Below are 22,377 nucleotides of genomic sequence, written 5' to 3'. Positions count from 1 at the left end.
TGCGAATATGGTGGACTTTATAGTCACGCGCAACAGACAATATCCACTGTACATTCTATTTTTTTTTCGAGTGTTTCATTAAGCAGAACCTATAGTTTTAATGACCCGCTTTATCTTTAAAAAATACTATTTTTTTTTTTTTTTAGGAAATCGACAAAAGCTTTCAACCCTCCGTATCTAAAAACACAAACATTCAATTTTATATTAAAGAAACATGTTGTACATGATTTATATATTATATTTCTTTAAAATATTAATAATTCCTTATAATATTATGTTTTAGTCCTGCCCATGTTAGAATATAGCTAGATTATTAAATGACTGCATTTTTTAGCCACTATATACTTAATGTGATACAATATGGGTTGATCTTTTGATTATTTTTGAACACATTGTTCCGTTAGCATTTTTTGTAAGATCCATAAGCATAATAAAGTTGTAAATATCTATATACAAATCTACTTTGTTATCTACACGTTAAAATGTTTACATCAAATTTATTATTAACTTAATAAATAAAGTTGATATTCATAATATCCTCAAAAACTAAAGTTTTTAGTTTTTCATTAGGGAAGCAATAACACTTTCTTATAGTCTCTCTAGTAAAAAATGACTAAAAATACAAAAGTATAAATAATTAGTTGTCTCACCCGGCGTTGCCGGCAAAAATCATAAAATAACAAGCAACGATGTTAGATTTAAATCTTTTTAAACAATATATTATTTTAATTACTATTGGTGAACACAAATCAGACAGTTTATTTACATTGACTAACTAATTAGTAGAAATGAAATCATTTTAAATAAATAAAATGAATAAACCAATATATAGTCATGATTTATTATATATGTCTATTTATAAATATTATAAATGGCTATATGACTAAATCATACATTTATTCTATAGTTTATTTTATCGTAGTCATTAGTCTATGGAAAAATTACTACAACACCAATATACGATCACCATTATATCATTATTTAAGAATTCTTTGCTAATAGAGTATTGTATAAGCTCCTGTTAGGAAAATATATAGCTATATAGTATACTTATTGCTCTACCTTATATTATTTAGTCAAACACGTGACTTAATTACTTACCTATATAAATTATTGACTACAAGAAATGTCTCCTTCATTATACGTATAAATAACATTAATGTGCTTCTGATGTGGAGAAATGTATATTACCGGAATTGTTTAATATATATATACTATATAAACTTATATCCATGCAAACGTGTTTTCGCTGTGATTAAAACAAGACATTTACGCATTCTTGTGTTTTCCTAGTGTTCAACTTCTTCATGTCCCATGGGATTGCCGAAGTACCTAACGTTGGATTCTGTAACAAAAAAAAAAAAAAAAACCGTCAGATCCCGTCATCTCCTTTTAATCCCTTTGGAAGAAGGGTTGAACCGGTAGAGCGGGCTGCGGATTGGCCTCCGGTTCTACCACCGAATCCCTATTCACCAATTCCGGACATCCGCTCAATAATTAACAACCCCACCCTCTTCCATCTCACCGTAAATATCAACCCTGGTCGGGGCTGTTTTAACGCACAGTTATGCCAAAGGGTTATATCATTGCATTATCATCGTTTTGCCTTGGTTATTACCGTTGTAATTATTATTATTACAAGTTGTTTTAATTTAAAATGAAAATTCGTTCTCTGGTACTCCATTATTTTTTACGCCTCACATTTTCATAAATATTAAAGATTTTTAATATAATGAAATAAATATAAAACTAGCCTAAACATAAAGTATATGCGAATTTTGAGCATTTTCATTATAACATGCTCTAAAATGTTTTATTAGAATTTGAGTTTTTTATATTTCATATATGTCTTTAATTGAAAAATTAGAAACAAAATTCTTAAAACATATACCATAAAGTAGCAATAAATAAAAGAATTACTAAGGTAAATTTTTAGATATTGATGGATGAATATTATACTATTATTCTACATATTTTATATTTTATATTCATAAAATTCGAATACATTTTTTTTTTAGATTTTGAACGGGGTGTTGAATGTATTGATTTTACAATGATGTGTCGTTTTTTTATCTATGTATGATAAGTAATTTGAAAAAATACTTCAAATTTCAACTTCAGTCAGTTTCTTTTCTCATAGAAAAGTGAAGCTTTAGTCAGGTGATCAACCTGTAAAAATCCCAGTAGTTTTAAAAAGCGCTGGGAAAAAAAATTTAGGAAATCCGAGAATTTTAATTTTATTTTTTGCTTGACTCTTAAAAATATAGTAAATTTATTTTCTCTGAATATTAATATTAGTATTTTCTATACGTCATAACATTACCAAAATATTTTGATTCATGTTGAGCTATTTATAGAAATATGAAATATGAAATTTGTATTGGTTTATTTTTAGTTATTGTCTTCTTTCGATAGGTACAAGGTGCTTAGTAAATTTTTTGTTTGTAGAAATTTAGAAAAAAGTTGATTGTGAATCCACATACATTTTTTATGAGCGTCTGAAGTTGAAAATTTATACAAATCACGAACATTTTGCTAATTATTTAAAATTAACAATACATGCAATTTTTTATTTTTAAATCTAAAATAGTCCATACACACAAAGATGTTTTCAATTGTGATTTTTTCGGCAATAATCAATTGCACCTAATGTAATACAAATGTCTTAACGTAAAGTAAATTAATTTTATTTAATTATTTAAAATAAATCACTTATCATTATTATTTAATATACCTAGGCTGACAGACAGCTTTCGCTCTAAATCATTTTTCGTGTAAAATGATTTTGTATCATTGAATCGAAATTTATCTCATTCGTTACAGACGCCTAATATACAGCATAGCGTTACTCACTTACTTGAATTTTTTTTACTTTTAAGTACAGGTTTTTAGATGTTCATTTGTAGTGATTAATTATTTTACTTTAAACAGGAAACTTTAATGGATTATGGTGATTCATTCATCAGACACTAAAAGCATATAAAATTATGTCGTCATATATGGTGGATTTAAATTTATAATAACTAACATTTTATTTTATTTGTTTCATCATATAAAATTATGACCAAAATTTTAACAAGTAGTGCGTAGATAAACAGATTTAGAAACATTAATTTTGTTCTCAAACTGTTCTTAAACTATTAAAATATCAAATACTATCTACGACTCTACGTATAAGGTTTTGACTTTTGAATTATTTGTCCTTATAAGAGTTACTAATAATTTGACTTAAACATAAGAGGGTACAGTTCAACATTTCTAAAAAAAAGCTTTAGGTACATCATGTCATATAAGATCACAGAAAAAATTTAAATATATGTTTTAAAATAGAAATATTTAATTATGTAGTAACAGAAATATTAATAAATATAGTATGATGTAAAATGACACGTTTATATACTTTTTTAAATTAAACGTCAAATTTTGTATTTTTTTGATGTTATTGAAATATTGACTACTCTTTAAAATTTTACTGAAGTTGTATAAGAACAAACTAGCTTTAAGTACTTTATTTGACTAATATGTATAATTCATTTTAATTAATTTAATTTTTTATTTGAGCGACTAAAATATAAATTTGAGATTTTATTTATAGATTATTGTCGTTATTTTTAAACATTATTAGCACACCTTCATGAATAATGTAGGTTTTAGCCGCATCTTTGTATGTAGGTAGTTGTTTAATGTTTAGAATTGATATAATACTATTATATTATATAAATGAACAATATTTTGATTGAGTTGACACTTATTGACTGCAAGTATTAAACTATAAACACAACCTACAACCTTTATAAACCATTTTTGGAAATATTTCACATTATTATTCAAATGATTAACTTTAATTTATTTAACTTAATTATATAATATGTATAGTCATACAAAAATCTAAATGTAAGGTTATTAGACAATTATCGTTTGGTTATATTATAGATATTAAACTGTTTAAGTTATTTGCTGTAGAGATAAGAAAAAAGTTAACTTTTATTAAGTTTTTCAATAAATATTTAAAACTAAACACAAACCTACTAATTAACACTGTAGAATATTTTTAAAAGGTAATTCAAATTTTAAAATACCCAGTTTACATTATACCTACAATAAATAAAAACTTATTATCTCAATTTTGATTTCAAATTATAATATTTTATAAGTTGTTATTGTTTCATTATTACCTACTATATAATATTAAATTCGTTGAGAATTTTATTTATCTTATTTAAGCAATGAATCCAAGACGCCAAAGTATTGACCTGCACATCCCTAATTGTGTTGAATCAATTAATTACGTTCAAAAAATCGTCAACCCATTGTTATTTGTAGTTGAAAATTATTATATATTATAATACCTGTGTATTAATTTTTAAAACGATTTCCTACATAAAAATGTTTAAAAGAACAAATGGATTCTAGCGTCGGTTACTGCGAAATTGGGGGTTAGTTAATCAAGACGGCCGCTGAATGTGTAATTAATTTATTTTACGACCACCGACATTTTACTAGCCCCCGGGGTACGAAAGAGAAAAGAAAAAAATATACCAAGTTCATTCATTGTCGACAAGGCCGCCCTCGTTCACAGAGATCGTAAAGCACACAAGAAACACCGGTATATTGCTTAAACAATTTTTTTCTTCCTAGCCAAGTTGCTTTTTTTATTGCATAATAAAGAAAACCCCTACAAAAAAAAAAATAATAATAATAAGGCAAACAATAAAAACCAAATTATATCCAACTCCACGGCCACACAAATTGCCGCTTGCTTTGTAATTCTTATCAATTATGTTTATACATTACTTAAACATTTTTTTCCTTATACGTTCGTATTGCTTTTAGTCGTAATATTTTATTTCACCATACAACTCAAATAAAAACGGCGCGACAGCACTGCAGTTTGTTTTAGAGAAAAAATGGAAATGACCCCTTCGAACATGGTATTCGTATATTTTTTTTCAGAGGGGCTAGGTACCATATTACTACACTCGATATAAATTATAATTATATTAACCACCGGGGGATTCGAACCCCATATGCGAACATTTGTGTGTGTGTGTGTGTTATTTTTATTCGTTCGTATAGGGTTCATTTTTATTCCACTCAATCTGGTTGTATAGCAGGTGGCTTTAGAACAGGTGAGCACCTGCGATCTGAAATTTGCGTGGACAAACATCACGTGACAGAAGGGCTAGACGCGTGACGAGTTTTCTGACCCTATAGTCAGTCCATCAAATGTCACAGTAAAATCAATCGTGTACAATATTATATACTGCAGCGTTTGATGAAATCTAGATCATCATTTGATATTTTATTTTAAAATATATTTTGAATTTATTGTATTTTTGTAAGTCATTCGTATGTAGAAACTTTTATATATGAAAATTGGCTCTCCTTAACTTTGAGTTGTTTATGAATAGTTATTTTTATTATTTTGTTTGAGATATCGTTATATGTTAATATGTTATCTTATTCTACACAGACATTACAATTTTACCTTTAAATGTCGCTCTATTTTGTCAATCACGTGTCTGCGGTTACTTAATTCTAGATATTATTGTGTCGCATACTCAAAATATTTAAAATATTATTTATCCACAGATAATCAAATGTTTTGATTTCTTGAACTGCGCTATATAATATATTTCATCAAGTAATTCCCATGTTGATTATTTTAGCTGATACTTTCATATAGTTTATTCATTACTCTATATGTACCATCCTTTAAAATGCGAGTATGATTAAAATGTTTAAAAAAAATAAATACATTTTGAGTACATTTTTTTAATCAACCATATTATACTTCTGACAGTATTTAACTTAATATATTTGTGCAGAGCAAATCATTCATAGAAGATAGTATATACATAATGATTACTTATTTTATCATTTGTTAATGATGTATTGATCAATCTAGGGCTATAAATAACTTAGAACTCAGCATATAAATAAATGTGTAAAAATGACGTCTTTGAAGTGTGGTACGGTCATGCGTGTATCTCGTGTAATTTTATTGTCTTTAATAAAATCACTCAACAAAGGTTATATATAGATGTTTTATTTTGATTTATCTCGAATGTGTTCCAAATGTAAGGCGGCCAATGTTTTTCTTTGAGAGCCACTTCAAAACATGTTTTAATTACAATTCACCAAAAAAAATAAATGCAACAAAGTCTATATAGGTATAACGTTGAGATTTAAAATTTATATTAATTATGAATATGTACATAATGATACAAAAATGTTGAAGAATAATCGGCTCAAAGGTTAATAATGTACTTATACTTAACAAATGTTTAATGACTGACGGTTCTGTACAAAGAAAAATTCATAGGTAAATACTATAAAGTACATTTGGCATAAACAAATGTATTTTGTCACATCAGGTCATTGAGATACAGAAAAATCAGCTAAGAATGTGAAATAACAGATGATGAGTGTCTAATACTGTATAAATAATGCCATTAATATAAGTAAATGGACCAATAAGATTAGTTGTGAATTTGTGATATTTTATTATTCTCGAGAGGATGGCACAACTGTAGATTTTATTTTTAAGAGTATACTGACAGTGGCGTATATATAAATTAATTCGGGGGGGGGGGGGGTTAATAACAATTTATTTACCTAATCAATATTATAAACTAAGTTTATTTTAATAATTATAGACATTAAATTAAATCATTAAATTGAATTTTAGTACACACATTTTACAAAACGCACCTTCTATTTTTTTAGAATTTACTAACCAGGAGAAACGTGCGATCCAAGATAATTGAAATTTGAATTTTCTTTTTGAAATTACTGGAAAGTTGTAGTACGTAGGAGGCTGCCATGGTTTTTTCAATAAATCATATTTCAACTTGTTGTCAGATATTCTTGTATTAATATATAAACCAATATCATTTAATTCAGTTAAATCAGTATTACTATCAATTTTGCTATTATTAATAGTATTAGATGAACAAGGATTATCATCATGTTTTTCAGGCTCAGTCATTGCTACTTTTTTATTAAAAAAATGTAATAATGAAGGTTGTGATGTCATATTTAATAATTAATATTTTGTTACACACGCGACCTACCGAAACAACCGACGTCCAAAAACTAACTAAATTTTGTTTGTCCGGTTCTCCGGTTCTTTATAATAATTAACAACCAAATAATAAGAAATAATAATATCAAGAATTTCGTTTTTAGATTATCGTCGTTCGTTGATCACAGACTTCTATACCAACTATATATATAGAGAGATTATAGACCGTCGACGTCTCGCAGCGGTCCGTTACGAAGCGTCGTTATCTTGTAGTATTTCACAGAAATCCTGACAATATATAATAATAATATGATATAATATTATATATAATATATAATATTATAACAATCAAAATCAAGGCCAATACCAACCATGCATTTCGGGAGGGGGGTTGAACCAAAAAGAGGGTTGAAGGAGTTATTTTTCATAAAAATGAAATATAAAAAAAAAAAAAATGTCATGAAATTTTAGAACCCTAATTACTATAAAGGCTGACAGACAGCTTTCGCTCTAAATCATTTTTCCTGTACAATGATTTTGTATCATTGAATCGACATTTATCTCATTCGTTACAGACACCTAAGTATACAGCAGAGTGTTACACACTTACTTGATTTTTTTTTACTTTAAAGTACAGGTTTTTAGATGTTAATTTGTAGTGATTAATTATTTCATTTTGAACTCGGATATTTTAATGGATTATGGCGATTCCATTCATCTGACACTAAAAACATATAAAATTATATCATCATATACGGTGGATTTAAATTTATAATAAATTTAATAATATCTGATTTTATTTGTTACATCATATAAAATTATGACCAAAAATGTAACAAGTATTTGTCCTTAAAAGACAAAAGAGATACTAATAATTTGACTTAAACATAAGAAAGTGCAGTTCAACATTTCTAAAAAAGCTTTAGGTATATACTTCATATAAGATCACAGAAAAAAAAAATTAAATATATGTTTTTAAAATAGAAATATTTAATTATGGAGTAACAGAAATATTAATAATTATAGTATGGTGTACAATGACATGTTAACATACTTTTTTAAAATTAAATGTCAAATTTTATATTTTTTTGATGTTATTGAAATATTGACTACCTACTCTTTAAAATTTTACTGAAGTTGTATAATAACAAACTAGCTGTAGGTACTTTCTTTGACTAATATGTATAATTCATTTTAATTAATTTAATTTTTTATTTGAGCGACTAAAATATAAATTTGAGATTTTATTTATAGATTATTGTCGTTATTTTTAAACATTATTAGCACACCATCATGAATAATGTAGGTTGAGGCTACTCTAGATTTAAATAAAAATGATTTTTTTATTATTTTTCATAAAAATGAAATATTTTATTAAAGTTTCATGAAATATTTCAAAAAAATCAATTTCATGACATTTTAGAACCTTAATAATTATAACACATCTGAATAATTAATAAAATCAATTATTTATATCTAACTTACTAAGATAATTTTAAGAATAAATAAATTTATTGTGAGGGCTATTTGAACGTAAATCATAATATTTTATGCATCTTAAAAAATAATGTATATTATCTGCATAAAGTATTGTTTGTTTTGATAATTTATTTGATACCTATATTATTATTTAAAATCGACAAAGATTTTGTATTCGGTTTTAGTAAAACTGCAGGATAAATAATGGGCAGCATGATCAAATATAATAATGAACAAGCGGTACAACATGAAATGATTTATTTTATATTATATTTTATTTTTTCATCTACAACTAAAAGGATACAAGTCATCTTATTCTATTTTACAATATCTATTTTTACAAAACTACAACTGTACATATTGCCTAACATTACAATAGTCTAAATAAAGAAAAAAATACATCTCCGAGTCCGGATTAACAATTTTGGATTAAAATACGTTATTATCTATACAGAGGAGTTGTTGATTACAACATTAATATAATAACAAAAATATGTTGTTTTATTACGTTATATATCATAACACAATAATATTGTAAGTGTCAAAATTTCACTAGTTTAATAACATTTTCTGATAAAGTGTTAGGGTTCTCGGAGAAAGAAACTGCCGAGTCATGTTAGTGCTTGTTTTGACAAATGATTTCAACAGTTTTTCCATTGGGATGGGGAGAAAAAGACCGTTACAAAAACGGGAAGTCTATTAATAAATTTAATTTTAATTGGACATCAATCTTTTAATACAGAGAATGTAACAACTAAAATAACATTTTCTGAAAATCTCAGATTTATTTTAAATATATATATATATTTTGTTTATGTTTATACAGAAATAAAAAAAAAACAAAGAAATTAAAGAATACAGTAAAAATAAAAAAACCACCATCATAATATATAGATGAATAGTTATTAAAAATTATATTGCACGTTTCCATTCTCTTATTGCACTGCAGAGAAGAACACAGTTTGACGAAAATTAAGAATTTCAATAACTTATTTACATAATATATATACCTAATATAGATAGCTATATTGATCCAATGTATGTACAATTTTGATGCCCCCATAGCAGTATTTAAAATAAAGTGATTTTCACGTAAGCGTAACGTGAAAATAATTTATTATATAAGCGTCATCTGTACATTACATTTGTTAATAACATTGTGAGATTAAAATAAAATGAAAATGTGTACATAATGTCTCCGAATAATGTTGACGATTGTAATGTAGGTAACATACATTAAATAGGTGGGCAATATTTTTTGCAAGTTTAACTAAATAAACTAAAAAATTAATATTATCTATTAAAATAAATAATGTTCAACATTGATTAAGAAATTCGTTTAGGTAGGTAGTCGATATCTTGTTATACTGGAAATAAAATAACAGTTAACATTACTTCAAGTAATATTGTTAGAGATTTTTATTCGATACAAATGGCTTTGAGTGTCCTTAATTGTTTAAAAAAATAAAAATAAAAATGTTATGACTTCAATAATAAATTAAAATAATTTTTATACATACCTAGTCAAAATATTTTTGTTGTAAAATTAAAGTTTTCGGTGTGGCTAAATATCTTAATATAAATATATTTATACCTTAAACATTTAAATAAAATTATTTACGTTTTAATAATAGGTAGAAGTATAAGTAATTATAGGCCTTTGATGCTACATATTTTTTATTGTTGTGTTATATTATAATAATTATTTATTTTTCAAATAAAATATATTATTTTTAATTAAGATAATATCAGTGCTTTAGTGTGTTCGTTGGTCTGCCAAAAACATATCTTGGTAAAAAACTTAAGAAATGTTAGAAATGCTTGAGAAAAATGTAATTTAAGTAGCGTATAAATTAATTTCACGGAAATTAATTTCAATAATAATGATTTGTATTTATTTTATTTCCTTAATACGCTATTTGCCGTAAGCTATTATGAAATGTATTTCAATAAACATCGCATCATTTGGTATTTTATATCTTGAAATACTAAGTAATTAAAATTTATTGTAGGTAATATGTATACTATGTAGTACCTATGTTTATGCGTGTGGATGTTTTTAACTGATTGTTGCGTATTTGATTTCACGATGGTTTTCTACGTATCTTATTCGACTTGAAAAGTGCGGGTACTCACACCCGGGTCCTACACAGCTAGGTAGGAATGCGTTAAATATTGGATTTTTATAAAATAACGCTGGTAAGAAAATACCTGCGTGTACATCCAAAACTGAGACTTTGGCTATACATTTACCATAAATACGATATCAGTTATGATTCGCATGATCACACTCGTATGGATGGTCGTGTTTTTTAGGAACATGTTATTATAATAAGTGGCACTTAATATCGTACACGAGAAGCTGATTAAAATTTTTACATTAGATTTGCTAATATTATAATGATATATAAATATATATGACACTACCATGGACGTTTTGTAAGATAAAACACTCAAAATAGAAAAAAATAAAAAATTGAACTGAAACCGTCTAAAGCTGTTACAGATAGAGAGAGAGAGAGAAAAAGAAAGAAAGAGAGAGAGCTATGTGTTTGACAAGTTGGTCGTCCAAACCTATATTATATACATTATATACACAACTATGGTTTTATATAGATAATGTTAATATTTATAATGACAATAATAGTAATGTAAATTATTATTATATAGAACTGAATATTTCCGGTTAATGCAACTAAAATGAGCACGTGTCTTAGGAAGGGATTCAAGTGGTGACGGATGGGCGGAGCGTGATCCGGTCCATCAGTGTTGGGCCGCGAACTTCATGCGCTTTTGCTTTTGCCTCTGATTGCAGAACCACACTCTGACCACGTTCTTTTTCAGGTCGAGCTTTTCCGCTATGGCAGCGATCTTCTCGCCCGAAGGCCGCGGCTGCACGGCAAAGTACGCTTCCAACGACCGTTTCTCGGGCGCCGCGATCGACGTGCGCTTCCGTTTCTTCTCGCCGGCCGGAAGCACGCTTGGCGCGTCCGGATCGCGGCGCTTGTTCTTGGCCTGCGCCTCGGCCTCTTCCAGCCACGCCTGCAGGATGGGCTTGAGGGCGATCATGTTGTTGTGTGACAGCGTCAGCGACTCGAACCGGCATATGGTGCTCTGGGACAGCGCGCCGACGCCCGGCAGCTTAAGGTTGGCCAGCGCCTTGCCAACGTCCGCTTGCGTCACGCCCAGCTTGATCCGCCGTTGCTTAAACCGTTCGGCGAACGCCTCCAGTTCGCGTGGATCCGTATCGGTGTCGGGATGCTGGAGTCCGGCACCACCGCCGGCACCGATCATACCGGCAGCGGCGGCAGCTGCAGCCGCCGCCGCTGCCGCGTGATGATGATGGTGGTGATGGTGGTGATGCGGGTGGCCGTTCGGACCAGCACCCGAGTGCGAATGGTGGTGATGGTGGCCGCTCATCATGCCCGCACCGTAGACGCCGGGGTGGAGCGGACCGTGTCCGGACCCGTCCGACATCGGTGTCAACGTGGTCATGGTCGACGACGATATGGGCTCCAGGAGGTCGAGGCCTTCCATACCTGGGTGCATCTGAAAACAAACCACAAAACGAATGTTGGTAAGAATTACAATATGTATTGGTACGATGCACTTTCAGGGTCATTCCAATGTTTTAATAAGGTCAATGTGTGCATATGTAGGTGTGGGAAAAATGATCAAACATAGTTGATCTATCAACTGTTTACGAGCGGTGAATATTTCGTATTTTATTAATATACCTATATTATACACGTCCTCGTTTAATGGAGGTATTTATTTTTCCTATGGTTGTATTTTTTTGATTATGAATTTTATAACTGAACAAGTTTTAACGAAAAGTATATTCATCCGCACCAAAAAATCAGGTACAAATTTCTGATAAGTATATGAAATGTAAATCACCATAAAAGCGATTGTTGGAGACAGATTTCTAAAAAATCTTGCAATGTATAATTTTTAGAGTAAAAAAAAAAATACTTCCATTAAACGTGGTACGATTACATAGTATACGAATATTATAATACAAGAGAACATCCTTTTTTGCCTTCGTGTACAACGTACAAGATGAATTAACCACAATCAGCATATTATATTTAGCCATAATAATGAGAGAAAGTCTAGAAATACAAGTGAGAGGACAGTGTAGGCTTAATTCGGGTCGTTGCAAGGAAAAACTAAAAATGCATTGACTGCAAAAGAACAGGAAGATCACTTGAAACCATGACCATCAGTAATCGTGGTTTTGAATAGTCTACAAGTATACTTTCCATGATTCGTAATTCCTCACAACCAAATGAGGTGAAGAAGAGATCGACGACGTGAGGCTGACTGTGTAGATAATCTGTAGAGTACACATTTTGTGGTCCAAATAAATTAAGATCGAGAAAAAGCCGTACTATACAGCAGTTCGTATCCGTAAAGTGTATGGTAACACATACTACAACTAAAGTGTTTAACAATCAAGATGATGTGTGGTCGTCATTTAAAATATACCGACGAACGACCCTGCGCCCAGTAAAGCGGTGGATAAAAAAACCTGATCTACAATCAACGCTATTTTCTGTATTACGCCTACGTGTAAGTCATCATGAAGCATTAAAAATGCCACGCGCTAAGCGCATCATGCATAGCCGGTAATGGTACTATAGCTGCTGTTTAGGTTTTTAAACGGATACCGTATAAGTACACTGCGATCCACGGTCAGCATCATCATTATCACCACCATAATAATCTTATTATTATTCATAATTATGCAGGTACGTATATTACCGCGATAAAAGCATAATGGTAATTATATTTATGCTGTTCGTCTGCAGAAGTGTATTAGGTATATATATATACAGCGCTCATGGCGCTCGTAAAATCTGACGATAATGTATGCGGTGTTAAATTTATCGCGAACATTCGTGGTGTGTGTTGTTCGTGTTGTGCGTGAAACTAATTTTAATCAAGATCGAAACCCTCCGCGGTGGCTCAACGAGATGGGGGAGAGATTATCGTTTCGGCAACGACGGCGCCCCGCGATCGCTTTATGACGATTTTGAACGCGTTGCTATGTGTGGGCAATATTGTAACACTGCAGCGTGGGTACTCTTCTGCAGTGTTTATACAATAATACATATCATGTGTACGGACTCGGCGTACTCATGTATTGGAACCTATACGGAATGCACGGCACAAAAAATAAAAATAAAAACAACAAATACGTGATGAGATTGTCGAATAAATAAAACGAAAGGCGGCGGTATTATGTATATTATTTTATACGCACACATGCACAGGATCGGCAAGCGTGTGGGAATTTGCATTTTATACGGCGTGTATGTGTACGTATGCGTGTACGAAATAAAGAAAAAAAAAATAGCGGCGAGCGTACGTCGCGGGAATTCCACGCGTGTTGTCGGTGGTGGCGAGGGTTGTTCACCACGCGTGAATCCGACAGGGAGAAATTGTCACTGGCGAGTATATATATATATATGTGTGTGCGTGAAGGTAAACTTATATATACAGTACACATCATAGGTATACATTATATACTATACCGTTACCGTTGTGTGTATATGCTTGCATTGTATATATATATATATAATATATTATATTATATATATATAATATATATATATATATATACATATAAAGTGTTACAAATATATACGCTGCAGGATGTGGGGTCGCGTGTGTCACGCGTATATGAATATATATATATATAGATTAGAGTAGTCGTCGGGGTCGACGACGAGAGATATAGTTTGGCGGGACGGGTTACGGGGAGTACAGTGGTGAGGGGTCGAAAGGGATGAAACGGCAAACGCAATCGAATGAATAATTGATTTGGATTGTTATTATACACACACACATACACGCACATACGTTATCTTTCTCAATACCGTTGTTGAGTACATACATACACCCACACCCACACCCACACACAAACACACTCGCGCGCGCTCGCATATACACATACGTGGCCCTTGTCGTCGCCGTTTACCCCTTTCGATTGGTTACGACGACGTCGACTACGCGAGGAGTATATTATTATTATTATTATTATTATTATATACACCCAAACAGTATACTCGTTTTTGTAATGAGGTAATCGGCCGCGTACACACAAACGCGACGGTTATGCGCGCGCCACACCCTCCCCACGCGACCGGTTAGTCACAGTAATGCAGTCCCCGTGCGACGTATATTTCATCATTAACTCGGTCTCTCGTCTCCCTCTGGCGTAGTAGTAGTACCCTTCATCTCTTGTGATGGCACACGCACGCGTAAACACCTATATTATACGAGCATTGCAGCTTCTGATGCTGTAGTAAGAGGGATAAACAGATATATAGATAGATAGCAAGAGTATGAGTGTGTGTGTGAGAAGAGAGAGAGAGAGAGATAGATAGAGTAAGCGAGAAAGAAGAGAAAGAGAGACGGACAGGCAGACATAGTGAGAGAGAGGTTTGCGTGAGGAGTATTCCGCTGGGAACGCGAGTCCGTGTGTTTTTTGGAGGGCGGTAGCGGAAGTATACGAGCAAAAGTTAATGGATCGACAACTTTGACGAAGTGCTTCGGAGGAAAAATATTTTCGAGCGATGAGGGACGAACCACGACGACAACGCCGTTTGCGTTATAATATTCACTGGTATATATCTGCGTCCTGCGTGAAAATGTATATTTCATTGATACCTAATCTTACGAACGTCCTATTAGATTTAAATAATATACCCATAAAAGCATAAGTATTATTATAATAAGAGCAATTACTAGTATTACCTATAGTTGTGTGTTCGTGTCAATGAATTTCCTGCACAAGGCGTTTAGGTTTTGGGTATAGTCAATTGACTTTCATGTCGGACTTCACGAGCAATAAGAAATTAATGAGTCCAGTGTTTAAGAGGTTTGATTGATGAAAAGATAAAGTTACATTTGATAAACTTCTTTCAGCATTGCTTATGAACTCTACGTCTACTGAATAGTGTAGATGATATAATTATTTCCTTGCTTACAATTTATAATAATAAGTGAAATTCAAAATACACGTAAGTTATTTAAAACAGTTAAAAGTTAAAATAATGTTGAAAAACAAAAGATTTTCAGTTGGAGAATTCTAAAACCTACTTTTGTCTTTAAATTACTTTAAGTAATGAGTTTTGGTTAAAATAATATTTTTTTTTTAAATACCTACCAAAATATCTATGTATAAAAAGGTATAGGGAGCGCATAAATAATTTATGTGCCATTAAAATCAGATGAGATATGCAATAAAATGACGTATTTAAATAGTTATAGGGTATATTAAGAGGAAAAATATAACATAAAGTGAAAAAAGCTATTCATCCTAACTATTAAAAAATATATAATGATATATTATATTACACCCGTTAAATATCAAAATAATTTATTATATGTATAGTACGTAGACTAAGTGTATAATACCTAATAAACAATTTGCAAGCTCATTTAATATTTTTATAAACATATAATATTAAAATATTAATTATCATTTAAGTTAACATAGATGTACTGTGTGCTATAGAAGAAAAATATAGTTTTACAATTAATTTCATTCATTCAGTATTCTAATTTCTAACATTTGCGATGTTTAAAATCTTGAAAGAAAAAAACGTAGGTATGTATTAGGAATGATCTATGCATTTTATACGTTATGCATCTGTGCGAGTATAAATATATATTTAATAGGTACTATATTTGGTCAAATGAAATAGTAGAGTATAAAGCTATATTAATCAATTTTATTTTTTTTATATTATTAAATTCTTAAATCTTAATGCAAGTCAGTATAAATCACATCAATTTAAAATTTAAGAATATTAATAAGCTATAGTAGTATATTAAATTAAATACGTTATACACTTATAAATTTACAGAAAAAGCCCAATAAATCATAAATGTCCTATAATATTATAATAATAAATTACTTTGCAATATGAAAAAGATGAATTTTTGGCAAGCTTATAAAATAGCAATTACCTATGTACACTTATTCATTATTATTGAAAATATTTAATACGTTTCTATATTGAAATAAGAAATTCATTTAAGAAGTCTCGGTGTCTTGTTTCATAATAAATGTTCTACTTTATGTTGTTCATGGTGAAATTGTTCTTAAGATTATTTTTAACTAGTTCATAAGTGTGCATTTACCTGATGACCTCGGTGGTTTGATTGGCTACCTGAGTGTCCACCAGACATTCCATGATGGTGGTGGTATGACGACATAACGTCGTGCTTGAGCTGAGAGAGCGGTCCAGGCGATCCAGTGGATCCAGGCCCCAATGATCCATTGCCCTGGCCTCCACCGTTGCCATTACCGGATCCCGGTGATTGATGATTGTGATGATGGTGGTGTTTTCCCATGTCCACAGCAGCAAGCACTTCAGCTCTACTGAGCAGACCGTCATTGAGACCACCAAATAAGTCACCCTGTGGAAAAAAATATTAAAAAAAATTAACTCGACGTGTTACAATGGTTATTTTTGTTCAATTTTAAGGAATTCAATTCACTTTTAATGAATAGAGAGAATAATTTGTGCAACGTTTTCTTTGACGTACAAAATGCGAAGAAGACAGTCAACAACTTGAATATTAATGAAGAATGTCTATCTTTAGTCTTAAGCGGGTACGTTTTCTCACTATGCGTGGAATAAATACTGAACTGTGTGCAATCGCTTTTTGTTAAAAGAAAATCATAGTGGACTTATGACGCCCGAGATAAGAAGTATGCCGTTTACTGAAGACGTCAACGACTATAGCGTTTACTTACTGAGTTTTTTTTTGGGGTGTGCGACAAGTGCCCTGGACTTTAGACACGAGCCATCAATTATTTATGAGGTATCTCGTTACTTTTTCATTCTTTTATATGGTCATTGAAAAAAAATGAAAAAGTATTATAAAAAATAACATGAATAACTACTATGAAAGATAGATGGATTTTAATTATCATTATGTACCTATACAAAAGTGTATAAAATAAATATGTCAAAAAGATAATACCTATATAGGTAAATGATATGAATCCGTTCAGGGTAAAAAGACAAGCATCTACTGGACACTCTTTCGTTAAATTCACTCAAACATAAGACAATAATGATATATTATTATGGATTTTTAAGCAATAATGAATAACCACATTTGAAAAATTATTTTGATCAAAGTGGCTTATTATAATATGTCCATGAGATTATATCTAATATCTAAAAATTCAAGTTTGAATGAGCATAGGTATTGAATAGATTTTTCAAAATGCTGATCGACTGATTTTGCAATTTGTGAAAAGTAGTATTTCATTTTGTTTAGAAAAATTACATAAAAAATAAAAATAACCTAATGTAGTTTTGTAAAATACCTTGTAGTAAACATTTATTTTCTGAAAAGTAACTGTTATACATAAATTATTATGATATTAAATGTTTTTAATAAACAGAATACAAAATTAAGTACGATTAATGTTACATTATTTGTAGTTCCTACAAGACGAGTAAATATACAACAGGATATATGACACAATTATATGGAATTAAAGTACTTAAGAGGACGCTACACCCGCATGTGTTGTCTCCGTCTTACACGCGTACTACACTGCAAATTTTTATTCGCTAGATTTAATATTGTGCTGTTAGTTTTGATATTAGAGTGAATTGACCCATTATCAAACTTTTTGGTAGGAACATTATCTGTATTCTCATGTCGGTTTTTTACGATATTTTAATTTTTAAATGAGTTATGTGAATTTTCAAATATTCACACTTAACATGCTCATGTAAAACGCGTGTAAGACGGAGACGACGCATGCGGGTGTAGCGTCCTCTTAATGTTTGTAAATTGTTAAAAGAATTTTATTGGACTAAAATAGGTAAATGCAATATAATCCTAAGGGCTAAGGCAACAGGTATATAGTACTGTTACAGGAAAAACTATTATAAACTATTATTTAGAATATGTGCTATTCTCATCTTATATAAATTCTAGATAATCAACATAATATATTTAATTGTAGGTAAAAAAATGAAAATAATAATTTTAAATATCTACCTATAGGTATTTAAAAAAGTATTTGGCTTATTAGAACTATAAATATCTATATAGTGCGATAAAAAAAAAACAATTGTGTGTTAATGATAATTCAGATATAAAAGCTGTTGTTGTTTAATTTAATTTTTATATTTACTATGAATTTAATTCAATGAAAATTTCGGAAACACGTTAGTTTAGATTTCATTTCATGTGTATTAATTTTTACCAAAACAATTATGTCAGAAAATATTGTAATACAAGAGAGCATAATACGACAGATTATTTTTACAGTTTTAGGTGAGGATTAAGTATAAATATTATTGCATTAAGAATATAATTTTATGTGTTGTTCACTACTAAATCCATATTATTCCCTTTAGATTGGCCAATGTAATTATAAATATAATTATACCTCCTCTTTGAGGATTACGCCTGTAGAGAGTAATTATATTCCTTGTTTAATAGAAAGTAAAACCTCCATCATTTCCAAAATGAATTATAATAATGATTAAATATTTACAATATTCTAAAAACTTATTTTAAAAAACTACATCATTTCCCACGCCCATCCAAGACATTTATCTTAGTATAATTTGGTAAATACAAAATATTCTTTAAAATGTTGTTTACTCTGGTATTTTACTAAAAATGGGAATGTTGTTTATTTTTTTGTCGATTATATTAAAAGTTTTAGTTGAGATATTTGAAATCAACTTTATTGAGTGTTGAAAATATTATGTAGATATATTGTATATAGGTACTTTTCTTACTATATTATACTGTGTTATGCAGAATAACATAATAAATTAATACAATATAATCAATTTAATATAATATAACTTTTATTTAATAGCTGTAAGTGGTTATAAACTTTTGTTTTGATGAAATAGGTACTTATCGTGCTATATATTATTCTAGGTAGCGAGTGTTCAAAGGTTATAAAAATCGGGAATTATAAGGTTTTTTGATTGTATATGTTAAAGTGTCCGGGTGTTCTTTAACGGTCGGCATGTGCTTGGAGTGGACAAGACTTAACTATGACGTGATAACGGAAAACGATTGGGGTACATCGGAAAATATGTCGAAAACTCTCATATACGGAGGGGCAATCATTAGTGCTGGACCAGCGGCACTTATTGCTTCGATGCAGACAAAACTCAGAGAGGTGCTAATCATTGGAATCTTGTTCACCCTCTGCGGGTCAATTATCCTCGTGTATTTGACTGACGCATTGTCGACACTAATTATCGGTCGAATCCTACATGGCATGGGTGCTGGAGTTGTGTGGGTCATCGTACCCAATTACGCAGCAGAAATCACTGATCTGAAGTATAGAGGTCAGAACGTTAATAATTATAATAATAACATATGTTTTATTGAATCTACATTTTATGTTATCGCGCGTTACGTTTTAAAACGCAAATTTTCCATCATGACGTTTATAATTGACTATTGTACCTATAGCACAAAGGGCCACGCGAAAAAAACATTTTGTAATAAATGTCTTCACGACTCCCCCTACACTACACTTGCGTAAATTATATCAATTAGTATATTTAAAGTTGTAATAGATTAAATATAATACTTAAAATGGCAACATTTGTCCTCAATGGTGTCGTTTTCAAGAGGTCATTGTAATACTATAATTGTTTGTAATCTTGTAATTAAAATTAAAAACTTCACACTGATAAGAACCGTTCCCAGTCATGTTCGTGCATCTCCTATTACATTGCACCTTTTATACTGTATACTTAAATAAGTGGATCTATGGCCTAAGATCAGAATAATCGGTGGTTTGATATAAAATTATTTACTAACGTTATTTTTAACAATGTTTATAATTTAATTTAGACGTGTTAATTGGATTGCATCATGTATTATTGTTAAGCGGTATGATGTTGTCAAACTTTGCCGATGACTATTGTACGTGTTCATATGCGAATATTGGAATTATTGGTATGGCAGTTTTAAACTTGATAGTATTATGCGTTATTGAAGACCCACCTTGTTTTCAATTGATATTTTATGAAAACTTACGAAAGAGTGAATCAGATTGTAAATGTATTGATGTATCAAGAAATAGTTGCCATAAGGTAAACAACTGAAATAGTATATTATGATCTATGGATCTGTGGATTATTGTTACGATAGTAATTGTGTAGTTATAAATTTTTATTTGGCGTTTCAGTTTTTAAGAAACCGTGACATCAACAAAGTAATAGATCTGTCTTCGATTTTTGCTAAAAAACAATATTATCAACCTCTGTTGATTAACATCTGTTTAATAAGTATTCAACAATTTAGTGGTAACATTTCATTGTTGGATAAATTACAATGTGCGTACGGAGAACGACTACCGTTAAGTCAAATGATACCAACAATAACTGGTTTCCAAGTATTGGCATATTGCTACCGTTCTTTACCACTTATACATTATAGTTCAATAAAATGCATAACTTTAGTATATTTTGTGGGTAGGTAGATATTGACGAAGGTTTACTATCAAACGTCAAGCATATTATAGTTATTTCCCTATTGGTTGGTAGAAACTTTCAGACATTTTATTTATTGCTCAATTGCCGGCTGGAGACTTTGCCAATCGCCGGCACCACCCTAACTAATAGAACAGCAGACTATAGAGTCTCTGGGCCTTTCAAAGACATCTTAATCCTGATTATAGGAGTTCATACAAGAAGTTTTACGGAGTTTCAATAGGAGCTCCCTTGGCGCTTCTCTGTGTTATTAGGACACTTATATCGATTGCGGCATAGCTGTCAGTTAACTCGACCTTTTTTTTAGGGAGGGGGGACATTATGTTCACATAAACGGGAAAAATATATTTTTAGTTTATTGTTTATTATAATAATATAAAAAAAGTGTACAAATTATCATTCATTATATATTACATATTCTGTTCTAACCTATAATGAAAATATTGTATCAATTAATACAAGTCAAGAAGTATTTAAAATATTATCTTTTTCTAACGCAATAACAGTTTAATTCTTTAATTATATTTATTGCATTTTATATTTTGTTCTAACTCTTTAGCTCATTTCATCAATTTGCTGTTTACTAATTCTAAGTATTTTGGGAAAGAAAAATATACTAATCATCTCAGGATTTGGAATGACAATCACTATATTTTTGATGATTGCCACGTTATATTATATGAAAAGTTTAAATGAGTTATGGTTACCTAATTTGATCGTTATGTACATAATTTTTTATTCAATTGGATATGGTCCAATTCCGTGGATTTTAATGACACAAATCTGCCCAAGAAAAGTAAGCTTTCAATTTCAAATTTAATTTTTTTGTATATCTGTATATATATATATATGTAATACTACGCATAGACTATTTTTCATATATTTAATTTAAACAATATACCTAAAATACTTTAAAACAATTACTAATTTCATAATTCATAATTAATTACTATTATCATATAGGTATTTATTAAATTAATTTGATATACTCGTATGATCAAAATAAATAAATTTATTAATATGAAACAACATCACAATGATTTTTAATCAAGTTTTATTTACCTATTAATTTTTAGTCGAAATTATGGACATCTGGAGTCGCTGTAAGTCTATACGCCTTTTTGAATTTAATTATCAATCAACCGTTTATCAACAATCTAAGGTATATGATATACATGTTTAGCGGAGTTGACATTTTTCTATTAATTTTCACTATTGCAAGTGTTATTGGTACAGTTTTTGCATGTATCTTTATACCAAAAATAAAAGATCGTATTCCGTCATAAAATATGTGTGTTTCGTCATTTAAGATTACAGATAAAAATAAACGAATTTTTCTACTTTTTGTTTTAT

The 22,377-nt window shown here is 30.1% G+C and overlaps 1 protein-coding gene across 2 annotated transcripts in view; it reads right to left on the bottom strand.

The window, feature by feature from the left end:
• Positions 1 to 8,756: 8,756 nt before the first annotated feature.
• acj6 (abnormal chemosensory protein 6) overlaps positions 8,757 to 22,377 on the bottom strand; it is a 34,980-nt gene continuing 21,359 nt past the window's right edge. For both annotated transcript variants that reach the window (XM_015512941.2, XM_015512942.2), the window contains 2 exons: positions 16,664 to 16,942; positions 8,757 to 12,055 (listed from right to left, as the gene is read on the bottom strand). In XM_015512941.2, the coding sequence (XP_015368427.1) occupies positions 11,270 to 12,055; positions 16,664 to 16,942 (1,065 nt within the window). In that variant the 3' untranslated portion in view covers positions 8,757 to 11,269. The remainder of the gene's footprint in view (positions 12,056 to 16,663; positions 16,943 to 22,377) is intronic.

The sequence above is a fragment of the Diuraphis noxia genome, unplaced genomic scaffold (genome assembly GCF_037042655.1).
Source record: "Diuraphis noxia isolate RWA-SAM2 unplaced genomic scaffold, SU_Dnox_SAM2 contig0003, whole genome shotgun sequence".
Taxonomy (NCBI): Eukaryota; Metazoa; Arthropoda; class Insecta; order Hemiptera; family Aphididae; genus Diuraphis; species Diuraphis noxia.
The sequence above is the reverse complement of the archived record's forward strand: the minus strand, read 5'-3'. Positions and strand labels throughout refer to the sequence as shown.